The 27,575-nt window shown below is 36.5% G+C and overlaps 1 protein-coding gene across 1 annotated transcript in view; it reads left to right on the forward strand.

The window, feature by feature from the left end:
- Positions 1–441: 441 nt before the first annotated feature.
- The window catches only part of MYOZ2 (myozenin 2), a 55,023-nt gene continuing 27,889 nt past the window's right edge, over positions 442–27,575 (forward strand). Inside the window, exons 1-4 of the mRNA XM_007999661.3 lie at positions 442–1,508; positions 2,042–2,131; positions 17,206–17,375; positions 25,371–25,500. Coding sequence (XP_007997852.3) covers positions 2,056–2,131; positions 17,206–17,375; positions 25,371–25,500 — 376 coding nt within the window. The 5' untranslated portion in view covers positions 442–1,508; positions 2,042–2,055. The remainder of the gene's footprint in view (positions 1,509–2,041; positions 2,132–17,205; positions 17,376–25,370; positions 25,501–27,575) is intronic.

Raw genomic sequence — 27,575 nt, forward strand, 5'->3', positions numbered from 1 at the left:
AGCTCTGCCCAATGGGATGTAAACGGAAGTATGAACAATATCAGACATGTTCTGAAAAGAAGACAGTGTTCCATTCTCATTATTTGCTCTTTTTCCTGATGGTTGAAATATATGCATGCTGATTGGAGTTGGGGCAGCCAATTAGGCCCAAGGGGTCTGCATTTTAAGGATAGTGGAGCAAAACGTTAGAGGGTAACTGAGCCCTTGATAATTCTGTCAATCATGCAAACCCTCAATTACTTACCTCTAGACTAAGCTTACCTGTGAGAGAAACATCTTCCATCTTTTTACAGTTCTGTTTTGGGGCAGTTTCTGTCACTCCCCTTTGACTTTTATCTTAACTAATAGAAAAATATAAAGAAAATTTAGCAGAGTAAGGGACTAGCGAGTGGCACTGTGTGATATTTTAGACAAGGTGATTAGGGAAGGATTTTATGAGGGATTGTTATCTGAGCAGACTCCTGAATGCATGACTATGTCATGTGAGTAGGGAGAAAGTATGGAAGGGGGAAATAGTAAAAGGAATACAGTATCTACTTTCATTTGGGAAACCAAAATTAACATAATGATTATCTGTTGAGGATACCATTTCAACCAAGGAAAGGGAGAAATAGTACAAGGAAAGGGGGAAGTAGTAAAAGGAAAAGCCCAGAGATGAGAACATGCTTTCGTGTCCAGGGACCATCAAGAAGGCCAAACCTTTTGAAAGGCAAACCTTTCAAATCTTTTCATGCCCACACATGAAAATCTTTGACCCTAGACATTGTAGAGAGTGGTCCACTTTGCAGGGACTGGTCTCTGCAGGCCTCTTCAAAAAGCATGACCCAGTTATGAGTCTCAGCTTTTACCCAGCTTCATGGCTCATCCTCTAATGGTCCATTTCAAAATGCTTCCTGAGTTCACTATTCAAATACTACGCACTTTTCTGAACCTAGCACGAGTTCTCACTCCAGCTTAAGAACTGGCTCTATTGATCCACCCTTTCCTTTCTTCTTGAGTCTACATAGATATTACTGCCTATATTGTTCATTTTAATTATGAATAATCTATCATTCTGTTCTGATTCATATGTGTGTCTCTTGCCCCCTCAATTAAGATGTAACATAAGAGCTAGATGTTTAAAAGTGTTTAAAATCCCTTTTGGTTACTATCTGTTCAAACAGAAAGTGCTCACTAAAAACTTTCTGCATGTCCAATGAATGCTTCATTTAACCGTCTCACAAACTAGAAACACAATGAGAGAGCCTAATCTTTCCCTGTTCCTCCCTTTCGCCAGGAAGATATGAGTAGCTAAAGTATTTGGTGCTATATATAGTCAGTTGATGTCAGCTGAATGCCAGTCTCTTCAGAAAAGCTCAGTCCCCAGTTTGAGTCAGAGCAGGGACCATGCTGTCCCAGGTTCAAGGATAAAAACCATCAGGCCCAAGTGCCATCCATAGTCCATCTCCAGAGTCTTCCTCCACAAACTGGGATTCATCCCCGCTGAAAAAGCACAATATAACAACAAGGTGAGTATGTTGTTTCCTAAAATGTTTTATTAGTCAGTTGTCCAAGGAGATTCAGAGTTGTGACTCATAAATGGGTGTTCTCTGCTTTAAAGGGCAGCTGTTGCCAATATTAAAATGCTACCACCAAAGAATTCTGGTTTATCTAGTGTCTTCTTCATTCTTACAGTTTGCTGGAATTGATGGAGTGTGATGCTGGTACAAATGAAGGCCAGTGAGGAGACAATGATAGATTAAAATACTGTGGAGAAAAGAGAGGGAGGGGAAAGGAGACCAGCAATTTCATTGTTTCTCACTGCGTGATGATCATTATATGAATGTCCAGATAAGACTGGGTCTCTGTTCACTGTGACATTGCCTGTCAATGAATAACATACTCTGTCACCAGATAAGGAATGCATATTGAAGTCTTTCAGTAGCAAGCGATAATAACTTTTTAATAAAGAACAAAGATGTTGTCTTTCACAACAGTGATTATGAGACACTCCAAATGAGTTCTTCACATTGCCTCAATAACGTCCCTTTGTTTTTAACAGGGAACAAACAAACCATGCTATCACATAATGCTATGGTGAAGCAGAGAAAACAGCAAGCAACAGCCATCATGAAAGAAGTTCATGGAAATGGTATCAATAAAAATCCTTCATAGCATTAATATAGATCAGCATGAATGTGGCTCCAACCCGACGTTGTTTAATATTCTATAGTTTATTTCCTTTAAATTCTTGCTGTTCTGTCATAACAAACCTGGAGCTCTAGGGGGTGTAGAAAAGCCTATGGTAACTAATCCTTTTGTAGTCATCCTTTCTCATTTGGAAGCTATTTTCAGAGGAACAACTGCTGTAAAAGGCATGAAGCAATCTGACAGCTGATGTACATTCTGCTTGGCCTGCCTTCCACATTATAAGTTAAGATCACTCTAGATTCTTTTTTTTTTTTTTTTCTGGACAAGTCTCATACAATCTTCTCTTCATTGTCCATCCCACATGGTTTAGCTTGATTTCTCTTACCTTACATTATATAAATCACTCAAAATAAGTTCTGTCATCTTTTTTATAAAGCTATTAAGTTGGAATTCATATTTATTGCTTATTATTTAACTCCATTTCTATTGCTTATTTATTTAACCCTTCAAATTTGGTAATTGATTTACTAACACATTTTGTGTGCAAAGTCTACTTTTATTTGTAACTTCTGAGAAAATATAAAGTTATTGTAGTCTTAAAGCATATGACTCAAAAAATATTAATATATATTACATACAAGGTACTATTTCACTCTCTCCTTTTCTTTAAATTCCAGCAAATAACTTGAGAAAGCAATGTTTATAACTTGCATTTTGAGTCTTATAAAGGAAATTCAACTTTGTTTATAAGCAAGGTATAGCATCAATTTTAAAAGTTAAGAAAAAATATTCAGGTACTCTTAGGAGCTGATTTGAGCCATTTCAGATATATTTGTGGAATTTTCAGAATGCCTCCTTATTTCCTCTCTACTGACAAGGGATGCCGCCTTTCACCACTACATTATTGAGACCTAGAAGCTTGAGACCTGGGAAGAGTATTGAGCATAATGTTTTCATATTGCACCTTCCATAAAGCAAGAGGAACAGAATCAAAGACTTTTAGGTGCTCCCCACACAATGTAGTCATGATTAAGAGGTCCTGTTGTTGTTTTCTATTTTCTGCAATACAAAACCACTATACTGGATTCAACTTGGTTCTCCTGTTTTACTATAATGTCAAATTAGCTTGGAATAAAATGAGAATAATTCTGAATCAGATGCCAGAACTGAACTCATACCAATCCAAAGTTCCAAAATTCATGCCTCTTTTAAAATTTCATGCATCTTTGTATTTCCAGCTTCAAGTAGTTTACTTGAAATTATTTTATAGCTTCCCTGATCAATGTGTCAAAAATCAGATGATCACTGGAGTTTGTGACAAAATTGTTTACCTTAAAATAGACTTTTTGTGTTATTGTTTTCTAATGAAAACCTAATCATAAAACAGTCAGTCCATTTAATGTATTCCAGCCTAAGTCATGTGTTGGAGTCTACTCTGTTAGCTCTGACATAGGTCTATAAAAGTAAGAAGTTTTTTTTTTTTTCCTTTTTTATAAACATAACTATTGTTTTATGAAAAATACTTGGGAAAAAACACACAATTATATATCAAAGTGGGGGAAACCCTCAAAACCACTATCTCACCACCAGTGAATCCTAGCTACGTACTCAGCTGAAACCCTCCCTCCCATGTCACTGGATGAGTTCCGGCTCCCTTAAGAGGAGTCACATGCTCTGTCTTTGTTGGAATGTCAAGTATTTCAGATAATGTGGGGATAATCAGACTCTTTCCAAGCTCATCCCAGATGAAATAACTTCAGTACTTTATGAAACAGCTCAAATATTTCTCTTCTCTTATTTCCTCTGACGTTTTATATGGAACTTCACTATTTGATGATGTTTAGCGATCTGGAGCTAGGAGAATATAATTTTTTCTCAGGATGCAGAAATAAAATGAACTTCAGAGAAACTTTTTTGGGAGTGATCCTCCAAACTTTCAAACATTTTGCAGCAGTAAAAATCTGGATAATTTAAGATAAAACATGCAACTGCTTTGATCTTAATTTTAAGACAAATAAATCAAATTTTGACTGGATTGTCCTTTATAAAGACAAATGGAAAAGGATGTTCCAGTCAAAATCACCTTTTCCTGCCTTCCCTCCTCTCCCCTTGTGCGTCGGAATCTTTTTCAGCATCATAACTCATTTAATTTATATTACTACTTTCCAAAAACATTTAGCTTGGAGGAGTATAAAATGTGACAATGAGTTGGCTAAATCAGTCGTTGTCCTCTGAACATGAGGTGGAAATTCAGTCCCATTCTTGTAGGGGAAAGAGATTGCAGTGGGTGAGTCTTTGAGATAAATCGTTAGAAAAATATAAGAATCAGAAATGGAGAGTTTTACATCAGAGCCCTCATTCCATCAGAAGGAGAAATAACCTCAAAGAATTACTGAAAAATTATCTTCATATAGATTATAATGCTAACTGCATAGAATGAGTAAGAGGTAGATAACTCCCAGCCTCTACTAATCACACCCCCAAATTGTTGCTTATTTTGAATCCATTATGATTTGGTTTCAAATTATATACTACAAACAAATATACCACACTCCCAACAAATGACTAATAAAAAGCATCCCAAACATGAAGGCTGCCTGCTTTTAGATTTACCTTCCTCATATCATAGTTATGATTACCATCATCATCACCTTGGCAGGAAGCAGAGCTAACGGTAAAGCTGTCCTGGTTACTGTTGTGAGACAAACCTCTGTGCTTTATATAAAAGTATCTCAGCCACAATTGTTACCATCTAACACGTGCTATTGTAAAAGAAAAAAAAAATAATTTGGCATTATCTGTGCATGAATTAGTTATGGAGACGAGAAAAGACGGCCTCTAATAGTCCCCACCCATGAGCCCTGTGTAATTTACCCCTAAATCTGTACATATTTTCCAGTATTAATTATATTTTTCTCTTGTTCAGTAACTCATTTGAAACTTGAAGACTGAAGGAAGGAGAGAGGTAGGAAAGAATGAAAGTTTAGGAAGTAATAAACTGATAAAGAGATGGGGCAATCAGAATAAAATAAGGAGGGGCACTCTAGAGAAACTGGCATCTGTTTAGAAATGCTGGGGGAAAGGAATTGGAATTTTAAAAACCGTAAGAAGAACTGGGAGTATGATGTTCCCTGACTTTAAGCATGGATATTGCTGACAGTTTAGAATAAGAGCTTCATAAATAGAGAAGACCACAGTGCCTCCTAAGTAAGCTTCGGTCACCCTACAGTCCTCTTACCTGGGTTCTAGGAGGGCTTTTTTTGGTATGTTTTTTGTTTGTTTGTTTTTTTCTCCTCATGATTGGGCAACAGCTTTTCCCAGCACACAGAAGAGAACTGGGCAGGTTGTTTTTGTAACTTCAGGAAGAGAGTTTAGCTTTTGGTCTGAAAACAGGAAGCCCAGGTTCTAAATGGAGTGCTGTTGTTAATGTGGTACCAGGCGTCCTGGGTTCCAGACTAGACATGAGATTTCACATCAGAAAATGAGGAAGGCTGGATTTGCTGATACATCTAATTATAAAATTCCATGATTCTAATTTACTGAGCTATGTGCAGAGGCCAAACATCAGAGTGTTTGAGTTCTTCCATCAGTAACAAAGGAAATGATAATATTGACATAAATTGCAAGGACTCTTTGAAAAAGTACAAAGTCTGGAATTTCAGATGAACGATTACATGAAGACCGCTTTTACTTTTCTTGTAGGAGCGTATCTTAAACTCTAACTAATGAAATCTTCAAAATCAAAATGAAGACACCAAAAAGGCCTTTCATACCTGCTATCAAATATAAAAAGTTTATAGAAGGAGAACTTAATGATTCAGTGTAAAATTTTGGTAATTTTCTGTTGTTTGTTTTAACCTTTCACATTAGCATTCTCATAGCCCCAAGAAAAATAAGAGCTAGAAAGGTTTGCACGTTTTATTTTGAAAACTGGTGTGCAGTCATATCTTGTGAATTCATAAGTTTTCTGAGCATCTAACCTCTAATAAGGCACTCCAGAAAACTAGTACAAGAGAACTAGGCTAAATTGTATTTTACACTGAAGTTGAAATTGCAGAGTTCAATTCTAGCTATATTATTCCATCATCCTAGCTTTCTTTGAAGGCTTTTTCACTCAAATATATTTTAGATACACATCCTATAAACAGTACTAGATTATTCTGTTTGTGTAATTCAATATATTGGTAATCTCATTTTTTGAATGTTTATAGATTTATAGTTTTTAAATAATGTTTTTATTAATGACTAATTTTTGAAAACTTTATAAAATAGCCTTAGAACTCAAATCAAGACAAAGACATATGAAATAAGAAAATGAAGAATCACAGATAGTATTCAAAATCAACTTTTTTATGTAGAGATAATTATCACAGAACTTTTTATCAATTGGAGTTTTAAGGCATTACCCAAAATCACAGTCTGGACTATGATCTTACATGTTATATGTAATATGTACATACATGTTACTTTATAGAAGAACATATTTTGTGGACTATTATTCAATTGCATAGGCCAACTGTCCAGGGACAGGAGGAAGAGTTCTGTGCAAATGCAGATAATCAATAAGCCCACCCTAAAGCAAATTAGCTTCAGCTAGCTACCCTCTAGTAATTGCAGTTGCCAATCACGGTAGAACAGTTTTAAAAGGTGTTTTGTCTTACTACAATTATTTGTAAGTGAGTGTCTTTGCAAACTATGGATTAGATTAACTCATCTAACTGAAGTTACGGATCAGTATAAATGACACCAATAAGAAAGTATACCTAGCCATATTTATTTATTTATTTATTTATTTTTTGAGGTGGAGTCTGGCTCTATTGCCCAGGCTGGAGTGCAGTGGTGCAATCTCGGCTCACTGCAACCTCCGCTTCTTGAGTTCAAGTGATTCTCCTGCCTCAGCCTCCTGAGTAGCTGGCATTACAGGTGCCTGCCACTATGCTCAGCTAATTTTTGTATTTTTTTAGTAGAGATAGGGTTTTGCCATGTTGGCAGGGCTGATCTCGAACTCCTGACCTCAGGTGATCTGCCTGCTTCAGCCTCCCAAAGTGTTGGGATTACAGGCGTGATCCACCACGCCTGGCCTTATTTTCCATAGATGATCTAATGCCACAAAGACAACCCTCTAAGCCATGAAGGCAAGGGTATGTATTCTAAATAAAACATATCATTTATCAAGCACCAAGATTAAACACACCGTTAAGAACCCGTGCAAGGGTTTTCAGTGAAGGGCAGGGAACAGCTGAACTTGGAATCTGTGTGCTCAGCTGACAGCGTTCTTGACTCTGAAAGTTTAATGAGAGTGATCATGCATTAGATTCCTTAACTTACAAATGTTTCTGAAACCCTTGCTCCAGTGACATCATAAATTTAACTATTAGAAGGGAAGGGAAGGGAAGAAAACCTTGGAGAATTTTGTTTGTGTGTTTTATTTGTTTATGCAAAATATCCCTGACACTGATGAATGTGTCCATTAGTATGCTATTATATATTTAACAATTGGTTCTCAAATGGGGCAGCAGTAGGGATGTTTTGATTTGTAGAATTTGCCAATTTCTGTGATATAAATGCTCCCACCATGACCAAATTCAAGCTACCACCATGGAAGCCCTAAATACAGAGTTGGAAAGAGATATGCAGTAGTAGAACATTACATATTTTCCCCATACAGATACAATGGATATAAATAACCTCAAGAGCATAACGTCTCTTCTATCTTTTATAATCTAAATGGGACTTGCTAGTCTGAATCCAGAATCAAAAAGTTGAAATATCGCATCCCCATCACACTGTCTAGTATGTTGAGGGATATTCATAGACACACTGAAAAATAAACTTGTTCATCCTTCCACGGTCCAAACACATAGTGACAGAGACTCCAAACACTTGCAAATAAGTAAGTGTGAATATTCCCTGTAGAACTCAGCAAAGCTGATGAGCAAATCTCAGGAAATTGTTGTAAAATACCCTCATGTACTCTGCTCTGTTTTTCTTATGCCTTTTCCATAGGCTATTTCTACCATTCCTGGGGACTGTGAAGCACAGCATTTTGTTTTGTTTTGTTTGGGGATGCTAGAGAGCCAAACAGAGCTGTTCTTCATTGCATTAGGAAGAGGTATAAAATTTTTTAAACATTTTTAATAATAGACTTTATTTTGTAGAGTGGTTTTAGATTTGCAGGAAAGTGAGGGAGAAAGTACAATAATTTCCCATATAAACTTCTTCCCCGCTGCTGTTTCCTGTATTATTAGCATCTTGCATCAGTGTGTATTTGTAACAACTGATGAACCAATATTGATAACTGTTGCAGTCCATTTTGTGCTGCTATAACACAATACCTGAGACTGGGTAGTCTATACTGAACAGAAATTGATTCACCGTTCCAGAGGCCAGGTAGTCCAATATCAAGGTGCCAGCATCAAGGGAGGGTCTTTTTGCTGAGTCATCACATGGCAGAGGACAAGAAAGAAAAGGAGGCTGAATTCATCCTTGTATAAGGTCATAAATCCCACCCATGAGGGTGGGGTACTCATGGCTTAATTACCTTTTAAAGTTCTGAGCTCTTAATACTGTCACAATGGCAATTAAATTTCTTTCTTTTCTCTTCTTTTTTTTTTTTTTTTTTTTGAGATGAAGTCTTGTTGTGTCACCCAGGCTGGAGTGCAGTGGCCTGACCTCGGCTCACTGCAACCTCTGCCTCCCGGGTTCAAGCGATTCTCCTGCCTCAGTCTCCCGAGTAGCTGGGATTACAGGTGCACACCACCATGCATGACTAATTTTTGTATTTTTAGTAGAGATGTGGTTTCACCATATTGGCCAGGCTGGTCTCGAACTCCTGACCTCATGATCTACCCACCTGGGCCTCCCAAAGTGCTGGGATTATAGGCGTGACCCACCGCGCCTGGCCTGGCAATTAAATTTCAAAATGAGCTTTGGAAAGGACACACATTCAAACCATAGCATTAACTAAAGTCCATAGTTTACATTAGGATTCACTCTTTGTGTTACGCAGTTCTATGGGCTTTCACAAATGCAGTGTTGTATATCTGCCGTTAGAGCATCACACAGCATAGTTTCTCAGCCCTAAAAATCCCCTATGCTTCAGTTATTCATCCCTGTCTCTCTACCTCCTTCCAAGTCCTTGGCAACTATGGATCTTTATGCTGCCTTCTAGTTTTGTCTTTTCCAGAATGTCAAATAGCTGGAATCATACAGTAAGTAGATTTTTCTGACTGGCTTCTTTTACTTAGAAATATGCATTTAAGGATTCTTCATGTCTTTTCATGGCCTCATAGCTCTTAATTAAATTTTTTATCTTGAGATTTTTTTTTTTAGATAATCATAGTTTCACATGCAGTTGTTAGATATAATATAGGGCTATCCCATGTGCCCTTTCCCAGTGGTAACATCTGGCAAAATAGTACAATATCACAACTACAATATTGACATTGATACAGTCAAGAGATGTAACATTTCCATTCCCATAAGGGTCTCTCGTGTTGCCCTTTCATGGCCATCCCCACTTCTCTCTTGGCCCTATCGCTCCTTAAACCCTGACCAATCACTATTCTGCTCTCCGTTTCTATAAATTTTCTGTAATTTCAAGAATGATATACAAATGAAATCATACATACAGCATATAACCTTTTGGGAATGGCTTTTTCATTCAGTGTAATTCTCTAGAGATTCATCCAGGTCTTGTTCTCAATGATTTGTTTCTTTTTGTTGCTGAATACCATGCTGTGGATGGACCACAGTGTTTTTAATAGTTTACCCACTGAAATACATCTGGGTTGTTTTCGGTTTTTGATTATCAAGAAGGAAGATGCTATGAACATTTGTGTATATGATTTTGCAAGAACATCAGTTTTCTTTCTTTCTTTTTTTTTTTTTTGAGACGGAGTTTCGCTCTTGTTGCCCAGGCTGGAGTGCAATGGCGCGATCTCGGCTCACTGCAACCTCCGCTTCCCAGGTTCAAGCGATTCTCCTGCCTCAGCCTCCCAAGTAGCTGGAATTACAGGCATGCACCACCATGCTCGGCTAATTTTTTGTATTTTTAGTAGAGATGGCCTTTCTCCATGTTGGTCAGGCTGATCTCAAAGTCCTGACCTCAGGTGATCCGCCTGCCTCAGTCTCCCACAGTGCTGGGATTACAGGTGTGAGCCACCATGCCCGGCCAAGAACACAAGTTTTCATTTCACTGGGATAAATGTCCAGTATTGCTGGGTAGTTCTGCATTCAGTTTATAACAGAATTTATTAAATTGTTTTCTAGAGTGTCTGTACCATTTTACATCTTCAGCAGCAATGTGCAAGTGACCCAGTTTCTCCACATCCTCACCAGCAAATGGTGCTGTCATCATTCTTCATTATAGACATTCTGATAGGTGTGTAGTGATATATCATTGTGATTTTAATTTGCATTTCCCTAGTGACTGATGATGTTTACCATCTTTTCAAATGCTTATTTGCAATCTGTATATCTTTTTCAGTTGAAATGCCTCTTCGTGTTTTGGTCCACATTCTAATTGGATTGTTTGCTTTTTTAATAGTTAATTTTGATTGTTCTGTATTTATGCTAGACTGTTCTCAAGTATTGTTTCCCATCCTGTAGCTTGTCTTTTCATCCTCTTAGCAGGGTCTGTCTCAGAGCAAATGTTTTTAATCTTGATGATGTCCAGTTTATCAATTATTCCTTTTATGGATTGTGATTTTGGTGTTGTTTAGCAACTCTTTGCCTAGCCCTAGGTCCCAAAGTTAGACTAATGTGATTTTTCTTCGTTAGCCTGTTAACATGGTGAATCTTTACCTAGTTCTAGATATCAAAGATATAGTAATGTGATTTTTCTTCCTTAGCCTGTTAACATTGTGAATTACATTGATTGATCTTTGAATAGTGAAACAGCGTTGCCTCCCTGGATTAAACCCCACTGGCTCATGATATAAAATTCTTTTTATATATTGCTTAATTATATTTGTTAATAATATGTTAAGGATTTTGCTTCTATATGTATGTGGGATATTGTTTTGTAACTTTTTCTGTGTGTGTTTTTTGTTTTGTTTTGTTTTTTTGAGATAGGGTCTCACTCTGTCACCCAGGTTGGCGTGCAGTGGCCTGATCTCGGCTCACTCCAACCACCTCTCAGCCTCAACTGATCCTTCCACCTCAGCCTCCCAAGTAGCTGGGACCAACGCACCACCATGCCCAGCTAAATTTGTGTGTGTGTGTGTGTGTGTGTGTGTGTGTGTGTGTGTTTGGTAGAGATGTGGTTTCACCATGTTGCTCAGGCTGGTCTTGAACTCTTGAGCTCAGGCAATCCACCTGCCTCAGGCCTCCCAAAGTGCTAGGATTACAGGCGTGAACCACCCCGCCTGGCCTGTCTGTGTGTGTTGTCTTTCTCTGGCTTTGGTATCAGAATATCATTACCTTAGGAAAATGAACTAGGAAGAACTCTCTTCTATTTTGGGGCAGAGATTGTGTGCCATTGGTGATAATTGTTCTTTAAATATTTGATAGAATTCTCCAGTGAAATCATTTAAGTCTGAAGGCTTTCGGGAGGTGAGGAGAGTTTTAAACTATAAACTGAATTGTCTGAATAGTTATATAGTTAATCAAGTACTCGTTTCATGTTGTGTGAACTGAGGTAATTTGTGCTTTTTGAGGAACTGGTCAATTTTTTCTAATTTTTCAAGTTTGTGAATTTATATGTAGAATTGTTTGTAGTATTAATATTCTTATTATCTGTTTGCTATCTGCAGTGTCTGTAATGATATCTCTTATTTTGTTCCTAATATTATTAATTTGTGCCTTCTCTATCTTTTCTGTGTTAATCTCACTAGAGATTTATCAATTTTACTGATCTTTTAAAAACCAGCTCCATACTTCATTGATTTTCTCTATTGTTTTTCTGTTTTTTATTTCATTGTTTTCTGCTCTTATCTTTATTATTTCTTTCCTTCTGCTTGCTTTGGGTTTATTTTGTTCATCTTCTTTTTACGTTTTTTGGGGTAGACAACTTAAGTTTATTGATTTGATACTTTCTTTCTTTTTTAACTGTGCATTTAGTGCTATAAGTATTCCTCTCAGCACTGTGTTAGCTGTTTCCCATAAATTTTGATATGCTGTATTTTCATATTCATTTAGTTCACTGAATATTTCATGTCCTTTGAGACTTTCTTTTTTGTCCCATGAATTATTTAGAAGTATGTTGATCAGTTTCCAAGTGTTTGGAGATTTTCCTGTTATTGTTCTGTTACTAATCTCTAGTTTGGTTTTATTGTGATCAGTGCTAACACTCTGAATAATCATTTTAATTTGTTGAGGTTTATTTTATAGCCCAGGATATGATCTATCTTGATATATATTCCATTGGCACTTGAAAGAAATGTGTGTTCTATTGTTGTTGAATAAAATATAAATGTCAATTAAGTCCTATTGGTTGCTAATATTGTAGAATTTTATATTCTTACTGCTCTTCTGCCTAGTTGTTCTATCATCTGTTAAGATGGGGGGAATTGGCCCGGCGCGGTGGCTCAAGCCTGTAATCCCGGCACTTTGGGAGGCCGAGATGGGCGGATCACGAGGTCAGGAGATCCATCCTGGCTAACCGGGTGAAACCCGTCTCTACTAAAGAAACACAAAAAACTAGCCGGGCCAGGTTGCGGGCGCCTGTAGTCCCAAGTACTCGGGAGGCTGAGGCAGGAGAATGATGTAAACCCGGGAGGCGGAGCTTGCAGTGAGCTGAGATCCAGCCACTGCACTCCAGCCTGGGCGAAAGAGCGAGACTCACTCTCAAAAAAAAAAAAAAAAAAAAAAAAGAAAGATGGGGGGAATTGAAGTTTCCAATTATAATTGTAAATTTGTCTATTTCTCCTTTTAGTTCTACATTTTTTACTTTAAATATTGTGTAGCTCTGTTTTTGGTGCATATACTTTTGGGATTTCTAGGTAAGCTTTGTGGATTCGCACTTTAATCATTATATAATGCTCTTCTCTGTCTCTGGTAATTTTTGTTGCTCTGATTTTATCTGATATTAATATCAGATAATATTTGGTTGATGTTGCTTGATACCTATTTTTCCATTCTGTTACTTTCACTTGCTTATAATGTTATTATAGGCAGTGAGTTTCATGTAGGCAGCATAGTTCAACAAACCATAGTTGGTTCACTTTTAATCCAATCTGACATCAATTGATGTATTTAGATTATTTACATTTAATTTATTAATAGATCTTAAGTATGTAATTTTTATTTTTTTCTGAGACAGAGTCTTGCTCTGTCACCCAGGCTGGAGTGCAGTGGCGGGATCTCAGCTCACTGCAAGCTCTGCCTCCCGGGTTCACAACATTCTCCTGCCTCAGCCTTCCGAGTAGCTGGGACTACAGGTGCCCACCACCACACCCGGCTAATTTTTTGTATTTTTTAGTAGAGACAGTATTTCATCTGTTAGCCAGGATGGTCTCGATCTCCTGACCCTGTGATCCACCTGCCTCGGCCTCCCAAAGTGCTGAGATTACAGGCATAAGCCATGGTATAGAGTTTTCAAATGTATCTGTTCGTATAGCTTTCAGGAGTTGCTCTAAGTATTGCATTATATATGCATAACTTATCACAGTCTACTGATGTTGTCATTTTACTAGTGCAAGTGAAGTACAGAAAATTTATCTACTTTTGACCAGGCACGGTGGCTCATGCCTGTAATCCCAGCACTTTGGGAGACCGAGGTGGGTGGATCACTTGAGGTCAGGAGTTCAAGATCAGCCTGGCCAACATGGAGAAACCCTGTCTCTACTAAAAATACAAAAATTAGCTGGGCGTGGTGGTGGCAGGCACCTGTAATTCCATCTACTTGGGAGGTTGAGGTAGGAGAATCAATCGAACCTGGGAGGCGAAGGTTGCAGTGAGCCGAGATCAGGTCATTGCACTCTACCCTGGGTGACAGAGTAAGACTTTGTTTCCAAAAAAAAAAAATCTACTTTGATGTCTTTTTATCCTCTCCTGTTTATAAAATAATGGTCTTAAGGATTTCTTCTACATCCATTTACATCAATCAATGTTATAATTTTGGCTTCCACAATAAAATATAATTTAGAAAGCTCAGGAGGAGAAGGAAAGCCTGTTGTATATACCTATATTTCTGCTTACTATATACCTTCTTTATCTCTGATGTTCCAGGCTTCCTTCTTTTATTGTTTCCTTTCTGTTTAAAAAAACTTCATTTAGCCATTCTTTTAGGGTAGGCTTTCAGGCAACAAATTCTGTCAGTTTTCCTTCATCTGAGAATGTCTCAAGTTCCCCTTTATTTCTTGCAGGATATTTTTCACTGAGTATGGGATTCTGGGTTGACAATTCTTTTCTTGCAGCACCTAGAAAAATATGGTACAATTTCCTTTTGGCCTCCATGATTTCTGATGAGAAATCCACTATTATTCTAGTTATTTTCCCCTTATAAGTAAGTTGTTTTCCTCTGGTGGCTTTCAATATTTTTTCTTTGTCTTTAGTTTTCAGAAGTTTAAGTCTTGTTGTGAGTTATATGTGTTTATTATGTTTAGGGTTCTCTTAGCTTCTTGAATCTGTATGTTTATATCTCCTGTCAACTTTAGGACATTTTTCAGCCATGATTTCTTTAAGTACTTTTCTAGCTTCCCCTTATTTTTCCTCTCCTGGAACTTCAATGACATGAATGCTACATCTTTTATTAGAGTCCCATGAATCCCTAAGAATACCTCGTTCATTTGTTTTCAAGTCTATTTTTCTCTGTGTTGGTCTTATTGGGGAGCTTCTATTATTCCAACAGCTAAGTGATTTTTCTCATTTGCCCCTTCTATTTTACTGTTGAGCCCATTCACTGAGCTTTTTACTCAGGTTATTATATTTTCAGTTCTAAAATTTTTATTTGGTTCTTTACATCTTTTATTTGTTGGCTGAGTGTTTTTTTTTTTTTTTTTTTTTTTTCCTGCTACTGATGGTCATCGGCAAAAAAACCTTTCCATTTAAAGAATTTGTTTCAAGTGGTTTCCTAACTGCTTTCTGAAGCATTGTTTTAAACTATGGGTACTTTAAAATCTTTGTCAGATAGTTTTAATATCTCAGGCATCCCAGTGTTAGCATTTGACTGTTTTTTTTTTTTTCATTCAGTTTGAGATTTTTCTAGTTCTTTGTATGATAAGTGATTTTCAAATTTAAGCCTGGACATTTTCACATTATGTTCTGAGATGCTTGCTCTTTAAATAAACCTTCTTTTTCATCTGTTCTTATCTGACACTGCTCCAGCAGAGAAAGCAGAGTGCCAACTCATTGCTGCCAAGTGAATGTAGAAGTCTGGGTTCCCTATTTGGCTCCACTGAAACTTGAGGGGAGCCTCTTTGTTATTGCTAGAAGAGGACAGGAGTTCAGACTCCCACATAGTCTTCACTAAGACTGCGGAGACAAGGAGCTAGTTACTGGCCAACAGGAATGAAAGTCCCAACTTCCCACTCGGTCTCTCTGACACCACCCTAGTGGGAGTATTGGAGAAACTTGTTACAGCCTCACAGGGTGAAATTCTGGGCTCCCCACAAGATCTTAACGTGGGTGAGAGCGAGGTCAAAGTGTTTTCTGTGGTGCTTGGCTAAAGTAGCGTGGTCATTGTCTAAACATTTTCTGTCTTGCAAAGGCAGCTCCATTCCTGGTCCTTTAGCTGGAGAGAACAGCCTTTCATTGGTGCTTTGTTTGTCGGCACCTCTTGGTGTTTTTGGGTTGCCATCATCTTCAGCTTCAAGTCTGAGATTTAGGGGCTAAAAGAAAACCCAGAGTATTAACCACCATGTTGTTCCTTGGGTCCTGGGGTCCCTAGCTTGTCTGCCTATTTCTTTACACTTTCAGAGTTATTTATTTATTTATTTATTTGTTTATTTATTTATTTATAATGTCCAACATGTGAGATTGTACTTAATAGCTTTATAAGAAAAAATACATCTACTTCATCTTCCCAGAAGCAAAAATCTTGATATTGTGACTTTTATAATTAGTGGACTCCTCTCCATGAAAAAACAAAACAAGTAAACTAATTTTTCTTTCAAAAGAAAAGTGAGGAGAGAATTACACAAGTAGTTCTGTTGTTTTATTCTAAACATTCCCAAAAGCTTAACTGTTATGGTTAATATTTCATATCATCAAAGAATGTTGCCTTAATCAAAATAATTATTTATTTTCCTAATGGCCCAGTTTTCTTCCTATGCACTTAATGGTAGTCAACAGTGGCAAAAAGACTGTGTGGGTATTACAGAAATATATTAGTGATTACAGAAGCAAGTGGAAGCGTGTATCTCTTTTGGATTTTGGAAAAACTGTTTAGTAATAGAAATAGAAAATAACACTCATTTACTGGATGTCTGGCATATTTAAGGTATGGGAGACACAGAGAGTAAAACCTAAAGAAAATGCAAACCATAAAACAAATAAAGCAAAATCAAATATATGTGATTCAGTGTTATAGGAATATAGAGAATGAATGAGTAATTATGAATAAAAATTTTAGGTAAGAAATTAATATAAATGGCATGTGAGCTGTATTGGGGGAAAAGTTCACTCAATACTTATCATCTGCCTACTTTATGGAGGCTAGTCAGTGCTAGATGCAGAATAAATAGTATTTTGACCGAGTCTGGGAAATGGGGTGGGGTGGAGTGGGAGGGCAAGCATTTCAGTAGCGGGATAGCTAAAGCTGACACATAAAAATGTGGGGAGCAAAACAGAGTTTATGAATATAACTATGAAGCCATGCTATTTGAAAGCTCATTCTATACATAAAGACTAAATTGTACTAGTAGTAATTACAGCTAACTTTTATTCACACTATGTGCCAGGTACCAGGCTACATGCTTTACACGAAGCATTTTTATTTCATTCTCATATTAATGCTTTGCAATAGGTATTAGTATTATTAGTTCCACTTTAGAGATGAAGGAACTGAGGTTTAGAGAAAATAAGTAACATAATTATGATCATGCAATTAGAAAGTGGTGGAATTTTAGAATTAAGAAAAGCATTGAAAATGCTTACTTTGGGATTTTTACTCATATGAATATTGTTTTACAGATGTTGATAGCATGGACCTGGGCAAAAAGGTCAGCATCCCCAGAGACATCATGTTGGAAGAATTATCCCATCTCAGTAACCGTGGTGCCAGGCTATTTAAGATGCGTCAAAGAAGATCTGACAAATACACATTTGAAAATTTCCAGTATGAATCTAGAGCACAAATAAATGTAGGTATAACTTGAACATGTGGTATCCAAATGAATTAGCAGTATTTCTGAATTTGTATGTATGACTAGTTTCTCAAGCAAATATTCTCTATATCTTCTTTCAATTTATTCTGTTAGGCTATTTTTTTTTATCATAATGAATAGTTTAGGTGGGTAAACAAAAGAAGTATTATGTATGATATGAATATGCTTTTAGTTCAATAGGGACATTGTAAGCTTGTAGATTTGGCACTGAGGAACTTGTCTGTTCCACTAAGAGGAGGGAGAGGGAATAGAGAGAAGTGGTACTAAAAGTTTCCATGGTCTTATCACAACCAGTTACATGTTTGAGATGGAAACACTTCCAAAGCACATAGCGCTCCACAAGCGAGGATAAGCATTTTATTCACTGAGTAAATCTTGGCACTGAAACATGCCTGGGAACTACAGACACATTCAAAGTCCTTTCAAAGCATTTATTCCACATTGTGTAGGGAAGTCTGGTACTCATTAACGACAAAAACTAGTTTGGATATAACTCTTTGGACAGAGATTTCCCCAACTCAAAGCTAATAAACAAAAATTAAACTACATTTTACTTTATTGTTTTAATATTATATTCACTTAAACTGTCATTTAAAAAGATTGTAGAGGAAAAAGTTGATAGTAGAAAGGCAATCAGCTTTGGGAAGATGGCTTTAAAATTCAAATGGCTGCGAATCAAAAAGGAATAGTGCAATTGTCTTAAATTTGAAAAGATCATGATGACTTCAACAAATACGTTTTATTTACTGAGAGTTTTTCCTAGAGCTATTAAAGATTTACTTACAAATTTAAGCCTGAAAACTTACCAGCTCCCATCACTAATAAGTTGTTTTGAATGGACAGCTCACTTCTTTACAGCAGACTAATTTCCCTGATTTCTTTTACCATAATTACTAAAACACATTATAGAAACTAATATCTACATCCACAAACACCAAAATTTTGTTTCCCATATTTCTATTTTCCTTGTTACGTTTTTTGTTAACAGAAAATGTTGAGAGGACATTTAACAAATTTATTTTCATATTTGTGAACATTCTTCGGCCATCCATTGATTAAATCTAGTTTTAATTGTGAATTCAGTTAGCCATCAAATCTTACTCAACTATAGTATTTACACTTGTGAGGAATGATTTTTTAATTGAAGTCAGTGTACCCTGTAAGTATTCCCAGTATCCTCTTATCAAAAACATCTTGTAAGTACGAGTCAAAATAATCCCTACCCCATCTGCTGAAGTCTATGGAATCATATTCTTTCAGTAATGACAATAGAGAAGACTCTATGGAGTAGTACAAAATAAGATGGCTTAAGGAAGTCTTTGAAAAGTCATCTGCAAGTTTAGACATTTCAATAAATGAATAATGTCAGTTTTTATAACTTCCACTTACATCTCTAGGAGTAATGCTTTAACTACAATTCTGAAGAAAGGTACAATAAGATTTAAAATGTCCCTGTGAACACAACGTATTATCTTACCACCAGTATTTCAAATTATTGACTATAATTTTATAGACCTGTGGTCGAATGTGTGCTGGTTACACATAATATACATAAGAACATGTCTTGGCTGGGCACGGTGGCTCATACCTGTAATCCCAGCACTTTGGGAGGCCGAGGCGGGCGGATCACGAGGTCAGGAGATCGAGACCATCCTGGCTAACATGGTGAAACCCCGTCTCTACCAAAAAATACAAAAAAAAAATTAGCCAGGCGTGGTGGCGGGCGCCTGTAGTCCCAGCTGCTCGGGAGGCTGACGCAGCAGAATGACGTGAACCTGGGAGGCGGAGCTTGCAGTGAGCCAAGATCACGCCGCTGCACTCCACACTCCAGTCTGGGCTACAGAGCCAGACTCCGTTTCAAAAAAAAAAAAAAAAAAAAAGGAACGTCTTGACAATTTTTCACTATTCCCAGAAGACTGGGCACTGAATAAATAAAATGGCCCCAAACAGGTTTATTGAAATAAATAATTAAATATTGATAAATAACTCAGAGCAATAAGGAATAATAACGTATGCAATACAGTCATATTTTATTGAGTTACATAACATACTCTGAAGTGTGATGAATTTTACTCTTCTTTCAAAATAAGGAAAGTAGTATTCAAGGAAGTATGTTCATTTGACTTAAGCAACACTATAATAAAGAAGATTGAAACTCAGCTGTCAGAACTCTAGAGTTCTTGGCACCAACTCCTTTCATGGTGTAATTAAAGGAAACTCTGGCTTGGGAATCAGGAGACCAAGGTTTGGTCCTGGCTCTCCCACTAGCCATGTGATTTAGCATTAACTCAAAAAGGGTTTTTGTTTTGTTTTGCCTTTCTGAATTTCTCCCTTCATTATAAAAATAAAGATATGCACTCCAATGCTCTCTCAGGTGCCTTCTGTCTTTAATGATCTGTGTGTTGCCTGATCTTAATTCAAAAAATTACCTGCACAATAAATCATTAAGGAAGATAGTGAGCCACATTGTACAATGATATACTTACTTTGTCAAGGCTGTAGATTGCAGCTTGAAACGTTAATATGACAGGAATTCAAAAATATTATTAGACTCAGGTCTATTTCCATTCATATTCATTTATACTTTTGGCAAATATTTATTGGGTGCCTATTATGTTCTAGATACTATGCTGCAAGCTCAAAGATAAATAAATACAGGCTTTATCTAGTGATACAGAGACCAAATGACATCGAAAGATAAGAGAGCTTTTATTTACTTACAATCTAGTTCTTGAATGATCCTTGTGTGATTTATACCACATTAATCTAATTTATTGACTACATTTTCTGGAACAAGCTTTTACTTTTACTGCTTCCCTTGAGCAATAGATGTTGTCAAAGTAATAATTTAACTCAGCTTTATATATTTCTTATTCTAGTATAATGTTGAAAACTTCATATAAATGAAAATATAAACCACCCCCCAGTAATTAATGCCATTTGTTCAAATATTACCATTTTAAAAACAGAAAAAATAAGTGTAGCTTTGAATTCTACTGGTGAGGGACACTGGCAAATTCAAGCTACATATACTTTCTATGACACAAACAGCAATAATAGTAAATATGTGTTCCTAAAAAGAAATGAACATTGCTTGCTACATGAGCCAATTCTGAAGCCCTAGTTCATAAACTATTTCTTAACCAAAATGGCAAAACGGAGATGGATGAAGAAAATAGGCCACCAAAAATAAAGTAAAATAGAAGAATGCTTCATGATAATTAGAATTCTCTTCTTATAAGTTACTGCAAAAGGATATTATATTTTTTGAATCACTAAAAATCTTAAATACTACTGGGAAAAGGGGAAGTATACTATTAAAAGTAATTCTGAAATAAGACCACACTAAATAATTGGAACTCTAAATATATGTTTGCTTTGTTCAAAAAATAACTTCTACCATGTATTTGGCACAAAGCATAGAACAGACAAAGAAGCCTTCTTTTTTATTTCTATTGATATTTTAACAGAAATCATGTAAATCATCTTCTATATGTGTTTTTAATTTACATAGTCATAATCTATAGAATATGGCTCTAGTTTTGTTTTCTTTAGAGTCAACTTAACTGAGGTAAAGAGAGACATATTTTCATTTGTCTTTCCAACTTTTCTGAAAGGAATTGCAGGTGATGGAATGCTGTGGTGTAAGGCTTATAATTATATAGGTTACTATTATAAGGCTTTGCTTGTTTTCTTAATGATGATGTAGAGGTATTTGGTGTCTCCTGATAATTAATGACTAACTAGAAAGAGTTGATTTTCCGGCTCATCATTAATCCCCAGGAAGAGGTTACAGAAGGTTAGTATTACAATTCCTAGAAATTAATGTAGGTAGAATTATTTGTAAGTTTAGGTGAAATTCATTTCATGAACACATTTTAGGAACTTAGAAAATGTTATTCTTTGTGCATTATGCATTTAAACTTCCTAAATTTATCTCAAATGCCTTTTTATTTACAATTACAGTTATCAGGAACTTTACACTTTTTAAAGAGGTAGTATAGATTTAGAAGTAAAAACAAAAAGATACTAATCTAGTCAATTATTAAGTCCAACACTCAAGATAGGAGCTGAGTTCAAAATGCAAAATGTTATATTACACACACACACACACACACACACACACACACACACACACACACAATGCCTTAGTCCATTCATGTTGTTATAAATAAATAGCTGAGACCAGGTACTTTATAAAGAAAAGAGGTTTATTTGGCTGATAGTTCTGTGGGCTGTACAAGAAGTGTGGCATCAGCACCTGCTTCTGGTAAGGGCCCCAGGAAACTTCCACTCATAGCAGAAGGGAAAGGGGAGTTGGCATCACATGGTGAGAGAAGAAGGAAGGGAGAGGAGGGAGGAGGTGCCAAGTTCCTTTTAACAATCAGTTTTTCTAAGAACTAATTACTGCAAGGATGGCACCAAGTCATTCATGAGGAATCCACCTCCATGACCAAACGCCTCCCACTAGGCCCCAACTCCAACACTGGAAGTGAAATTTCAACATGAGATTTAGAGGGGACAAATATCTAAATCACATCAGTGGCCAACTAGACTTCAATCAGATTCCAGATGACATAAATGCAATACTAAAATACAGGTAACAGGAACAAGTAAAGAAAGAGCATGAGAACGTGGCATAGGTTTTATTGAAGTATTGAGATAATACAGAATATGGAGACATTTCCAGTATATTAAGTTAGTCAGAAAGAAGAGGGAAATTCTAAGATGGGTCTTAGAGGAAACCTAGGATTTGGTTTAGTAAAGAACAGAAAGGAGGGCATTCCAAGCAGGTGAAACAGCTTGTGGGGCTGAGGAGGGCAAAGGGTAGCAGTGGGGAACTGGCTTGTGAAAGTTTGCAAGGAATGAGAGGAAATGTTTGTGAGGTGAGTACGACATCTTCATTACCAGGCAAAAGAGTTTGCATTTTATTCACTAGGCAATTAGGAACAATTTCCAAAGATTGGAGTAATGCCACACCAGCATTTGTATTCGGTCTGACTGGAAGGAAAATGCTGGGTGGAAAATGAACAGAAGGCAGATGATGATATGATAAAGTATGAGCAATGAGGATAACAGGCGCATGAAGACTAAAGTGAAAAAGGAAGATGACATTTTAAAAAATGTCATAATGAAAAATAATCAGCTGGGTTTGGCTATTCATTCACTAAAAATTCAGCTAATGTTCACTGACTGCTTGTGCTATATAAGGCACCATCTTAGGCTTTGTAAAAGACATATGGGCAAACTGAAATTCCCTGTTCTCAAGTAGCTAACAAGCTAGTAAATGAAACAGGACAAAACATATTATTTTAAAGGTGAATTATAGCAAATGATATGGGAGCAGCAAGAAAAAAGACAAAAAAACCTTTTTATTGGAAGGGGAGGAAGAATAAGGGAAGGGGTGGTTTTTAAATTAGGACAGATCTGATCATGGTAATGATGGGGAACTCCTATGATCAAAGATCAAAAGTAGAAAGGTGGAAAAGCATACAAGATAATGGGGGAACCTTGATCTATGATCAAAAGTAGAAAAGCATACAAGACAATGGGGGGATCATAAATGGTTTGGTTTTAAGCTTAGGGTACATCTTTAAAAACCGATGAGACTAGTAGGCAGGTCTCAGTGCAAGGCTAAAACACTTAGGCTTATTCAGTACGCAATAAAGTGTGAACGTGATGATGAGTTTGCAATTAGGTATGCGATGTTTAAAGTTTTAAAAATGTTTAAAGTTGTAATATTTTTGCTATAAATTTTTAACCTCAGGCAGAGACAGCTCTGAGAATTCATTCCCAAAGTAGATCTTTTATTTTTTTTTTTATTTTTTGAGACGGAGTCTCGCTCTGTCGCTGAGGCTGGAGTGCAGTGGCCGGATCTCAGCTCACTGCAAGCTCCGCCTCCCGGGTTTACGCCATTCTCCTGCCTCAGCCTCCTGAGTAGCGGGACTACAGGCGCCCACCACCTCGCCCGGCTAGTTTTTTTTTTTTTTTTTTTTTTTTAACTTTTATTTTTATTTTTATTTATTTCTTTTAATAAGTGCCTTTATTATTATTATTATTATACTTTGAGTTCTAGGGTACATGTGCATAACGTGCAGGTTTGTTACATATGTATACTTGTGCCATGTTGGTGTGCTGCACCCATCAACTCGTCAGCACCCATCAACTCGTCATTTACATCAGGTATAACTCCCAGTGCAATCCCTCCCCCCTTCCCCCTCCCCATGATAGGCCCCAGTGTGTGATGTTCCCCTTCCCGAGTCCAAGTGATCTCATTGTTCAGTTCCCACCTATGAGTGAGAACATGCGGTGTTTGGTTTTCTGTTCTTGTGATAGTTTGCTAAGAATGATGGTTTCCAGCTGCATCCATGTCCCTACAAAGGACACAAATTCATCCTTTTTTTTTGTATTTTTTAGTAGAGACGGGGTTTCACTGGGTTAGCCAGGATGGTCTCGATCTCCTGACCTCGTGATCCGCCCGTCTCGGCCTCCCAAAGTGCTGGGATTACAGGCTTGAGCCACCGCGCCTGGTCCCCAAAGCAGATCTTTTAAAATTCTAATAGAGATTAAGTATTTCTGTTTAAAAAGCTGTTAGTTGAAAACATATATATGTTCCTGGGAAGTCAGTATATCATCAGATTACCGATATTTTATAAGTGTAATTTATTCATGAAGATTTTATTTTATCATTGGCATTTTCTGCCCTGTCCAAATGCGGGCTTTGATGAAGCAGACGAAAGAAGGTAGGCTCAAATTTGGACTACTGCTTTGAAAGTAGACTTTTTTGGGATGCTGCAGAGATTAACGTGAATGCAAAAGCACTTGAGGAGGGACTGTGTGGGTGAAGCATAAAAATGGAGATAAACTTTATTTCCTTCATAATTTTATTAGGTGAGGATCTTAATTTATGGCCTTTCGTTATGGTAAGTATTTAAGTTTTAAAACAAAATTGTATTCTATCCTGAAATTGCTATAAAGTTAAAAAAGTGTTAAAATGTAAAGGTGTATTTCATCAGAAAATCTTACAAACAAATATAGAAATTAAAAAATTAAAGATTTTCTGTATGTCACACACAAAAGAGTCAAAATCAGTGTCTAATTGCTATGCTTTTTACTAAATTTTTATTTTTGAAGTTAAAAGATAATTTGACCTAATCCCTTCTTTTAAAATACACATATTTCCTATATGTAATTAAAACAATGATTTATTATAAGAATGTAACTTAGCTATACTTTTGAGGACGTTACCTACTACAATGACTATTTGTTTTCTTAAAATGCAAACTGAACATTTTTAAGGTGCTATATTGTTGCCATAGAACAAATCCTGTAATAGTAAAACACATTTATCAAAATTTAAAAGACAAATGTCTTTTTTCAGCATTTTATTTTCTAAAAATCAAAAATTTTTCCTTTTGCAAGTCTGTGCAACTTAAAATATAAATGATTTTTGGTTTTTTTGGGCGTACATATGATTGCCGTTCACATTTTAGATTAGATTTTTAAACTTTCTATCCACTAAAGAATCTAATTAAAGCCCAAATATAAATACAATGGAACATAGGAATTACTAGACCAAATGCCTGGCCAATATGCTCTACATTATTAGATTAGTAAGGATTCAAAAATTAAATACATTTTTCTCATAGGGATGTTCTGAATAGAAAATGAAATGATTGGTATGAACCACTAGACACAGTGCCTGGCACACAGTAAGGCTCAATTAATTTCAGCTTTTATTATTATTAAGTGGATTGTCATTATACAACAGATCTTAGACTGATATCAGTAAATCTTCTCATTCAAGTGCGCAACCATCTTACTATGAAATACTTATTGAGGTCCCAGGAAGTAATGAAGCGACATTGCATTTAAATTATAAATACACAAGTGAAGTTTTGCATACGTAGCTCCTATTATTGTGCTTACATTTTTGAGTTTTCAGCAGAGTTTACTTTTGATTAAATACAGCACAGTATTGCTATGCAGAATGGGAAAGTGGATGGAAGTAACTTGGAAGGTGGTTCGCAGCAAGCCCCCTTGACTCCTCCCAACACCCCAGATCCACGAAGCCCTCCAAATCCAGAAAACATTGCACCAGGTAACCAATCCCCTTGCCAATAGAACAATAAAATTTCTATGTACCTAATGATATGACTCAAGGCATTTAAAGCCTTTGTTAAATAGTATTTAAATAATATATGTTTTCTCATTAAATATGTTTTTTGGGCCCCAGGCACAGTGGCTCACACCTGTAATCCCAGCACTTTGGGAGACTGAGGTGGGTGGATCACCTGAGTCCACAAGTTTGAGACCAGCCTGGACCACATGGTGAAACCTAGTTTCTACAATAAACACAAAATGTAACTGGGTGTGGTGGTGCACACCTATAGTCCCAGCTACTTGGGGGGCTGGAGTAGGAGGATCATTTGAGTCCAGGAGGTGGGGGCTTCACTGAGCCATGATCACACCACTGCACTTCAGCCTGGGCAACAAACAAAGTGAGATCGTGACTCAAAAAAAAAAAGTTTTTTGGATAAATACAAGACAAATGCAAAAATTCAGACCTAAAGGAATCACATAAAACATTTATAGTAGCCATATGTTCTTTGTTTTAGATGGTCTGTTAATCACCTGCTATATTGAAAATTACAATAAGTAATTTGTAATTATATTGAAATCCTATTTGTATAGGATTGCATAATTTATAAAGTGCTGTGATATATATTTTCTTCTTTAATTTCACAGTAACTCTATGACATACTAATTGCAGTCCTCATTTTATAAATTAAGACATTGAGGTTATGAATGTCTATGAAGCAGTAAAGAATGAATAAGACCTAGTATTTGACAACACAACAGGGTGACCATAGTTGAAAAGTACAATAACCTCAGTAAACAAACTATAATTATTCCAATTTAGCAAATTAATTTGTTAGTGATTAGCCAACTATGTATCCAAAAGCCAACTTTTTTCATACATGAATAAAGAATAGTATGAAAATGCCATAATACTGTAAAAATAAAATTTAACTAAATTTCAGTTATATTAAAACATTTAAAAATCAAATAAATGTAGACATATGGCATTACTGAATTGTAATATTTCTGTGTGGTTAAACATAAGCACATTCTTTTCTGTAAATAACTCAGCGTATCAAAAAAGAAAAAAAGTTGTTATTTAATGACATCTATAAAAAGAAATTAGAAAACCCTGAATGTTCAAAATTGGGAAAAGATTATATAACTATGGTTACTTAATTTAATAGATTATTGTAAAACCCTTAAAATAATTATGAACATGATATAGAAACATTTAAAAGCATTTTCAACAAATTTTTGGGAAAACTGTAATACTACACTAGATGTTCTAGTTATGTGATCATTATGTTTATGTGTGAAGAAAAACTGGAAGAAAATACACAAAACTAAATACTTGTGTTAGGGTGGTGAGATTTTGAGGAATTTTTAAAAATTTTATAAAACTTAAAATTTTCTGGTTTTTAAAGGTCTGACCTCTGTTCAACTCCGGGAAAGGAATAGGAAATGAAATGTGGTAGTTACGGTGATAGAGTTACATATAATATACAAAGACAAGACACAGAAAAGAGAACTCTTTTCCTTGGGGAGGCAGGAATGGCTTCATAGAAGGGTGATCTGAAGCCAAGGCTTGTAATAGAAATTTGCACATGACAAGAAGTAGGGAGAACATTCCAGGCACAGAAAATAAACGGACCAAGTAGGGGGGCATAAGGGGCACCCCAAGCAACAAGTAACTAGATCCATAATCCTGGAGCAAAGAGTGTGAAAGGAGAAAGCATGTGGTGAGGCTGGATGGGTGGAAGGGCCACATGGGTCATGCTGAGTGGTTACGATTTTGTCCTGGGGGGCATTACGGCCCCCTGAGCGGGGGAAGAGTGTAGCCAGTTAGGAAGGTCTCCTGGGGCAGCAGTGTGGAGGGTGGCTGGGAGAGGGTTAGAGCTAAAGGATTAGTTTTGAAGCTGTGGTGAACACCCAGGCAAGAGACACCTGGGCCTGACCCAGGGCAGGAATAACAGAAATGTAAAGAGAATTTTTTAGAGCAATGTTCCTCATTGTTCTGTTTGTAGACCACCTGCATAATATTTGTATAAGAGTTTGTTAAACAATGGAGTTTTAGGTCATACCTGAGACTTA

The sequence above is a fragment of the Chlorocebus sabaeus genome, chromosome 7 (assembly GCF_047675955.1).
Source record: "Chlorocebus sabaeus isolate Y175 chromosome 7, mChlSab1.0.hap1, whole genome shotgun sequence".
NCBI classification, from domain to species: Eukaryota; Metazoa; Chordata; class Mammalia; order Primates; family Cercopithecidae; genus Chlorocebus; species Chlorocebus sabaeus.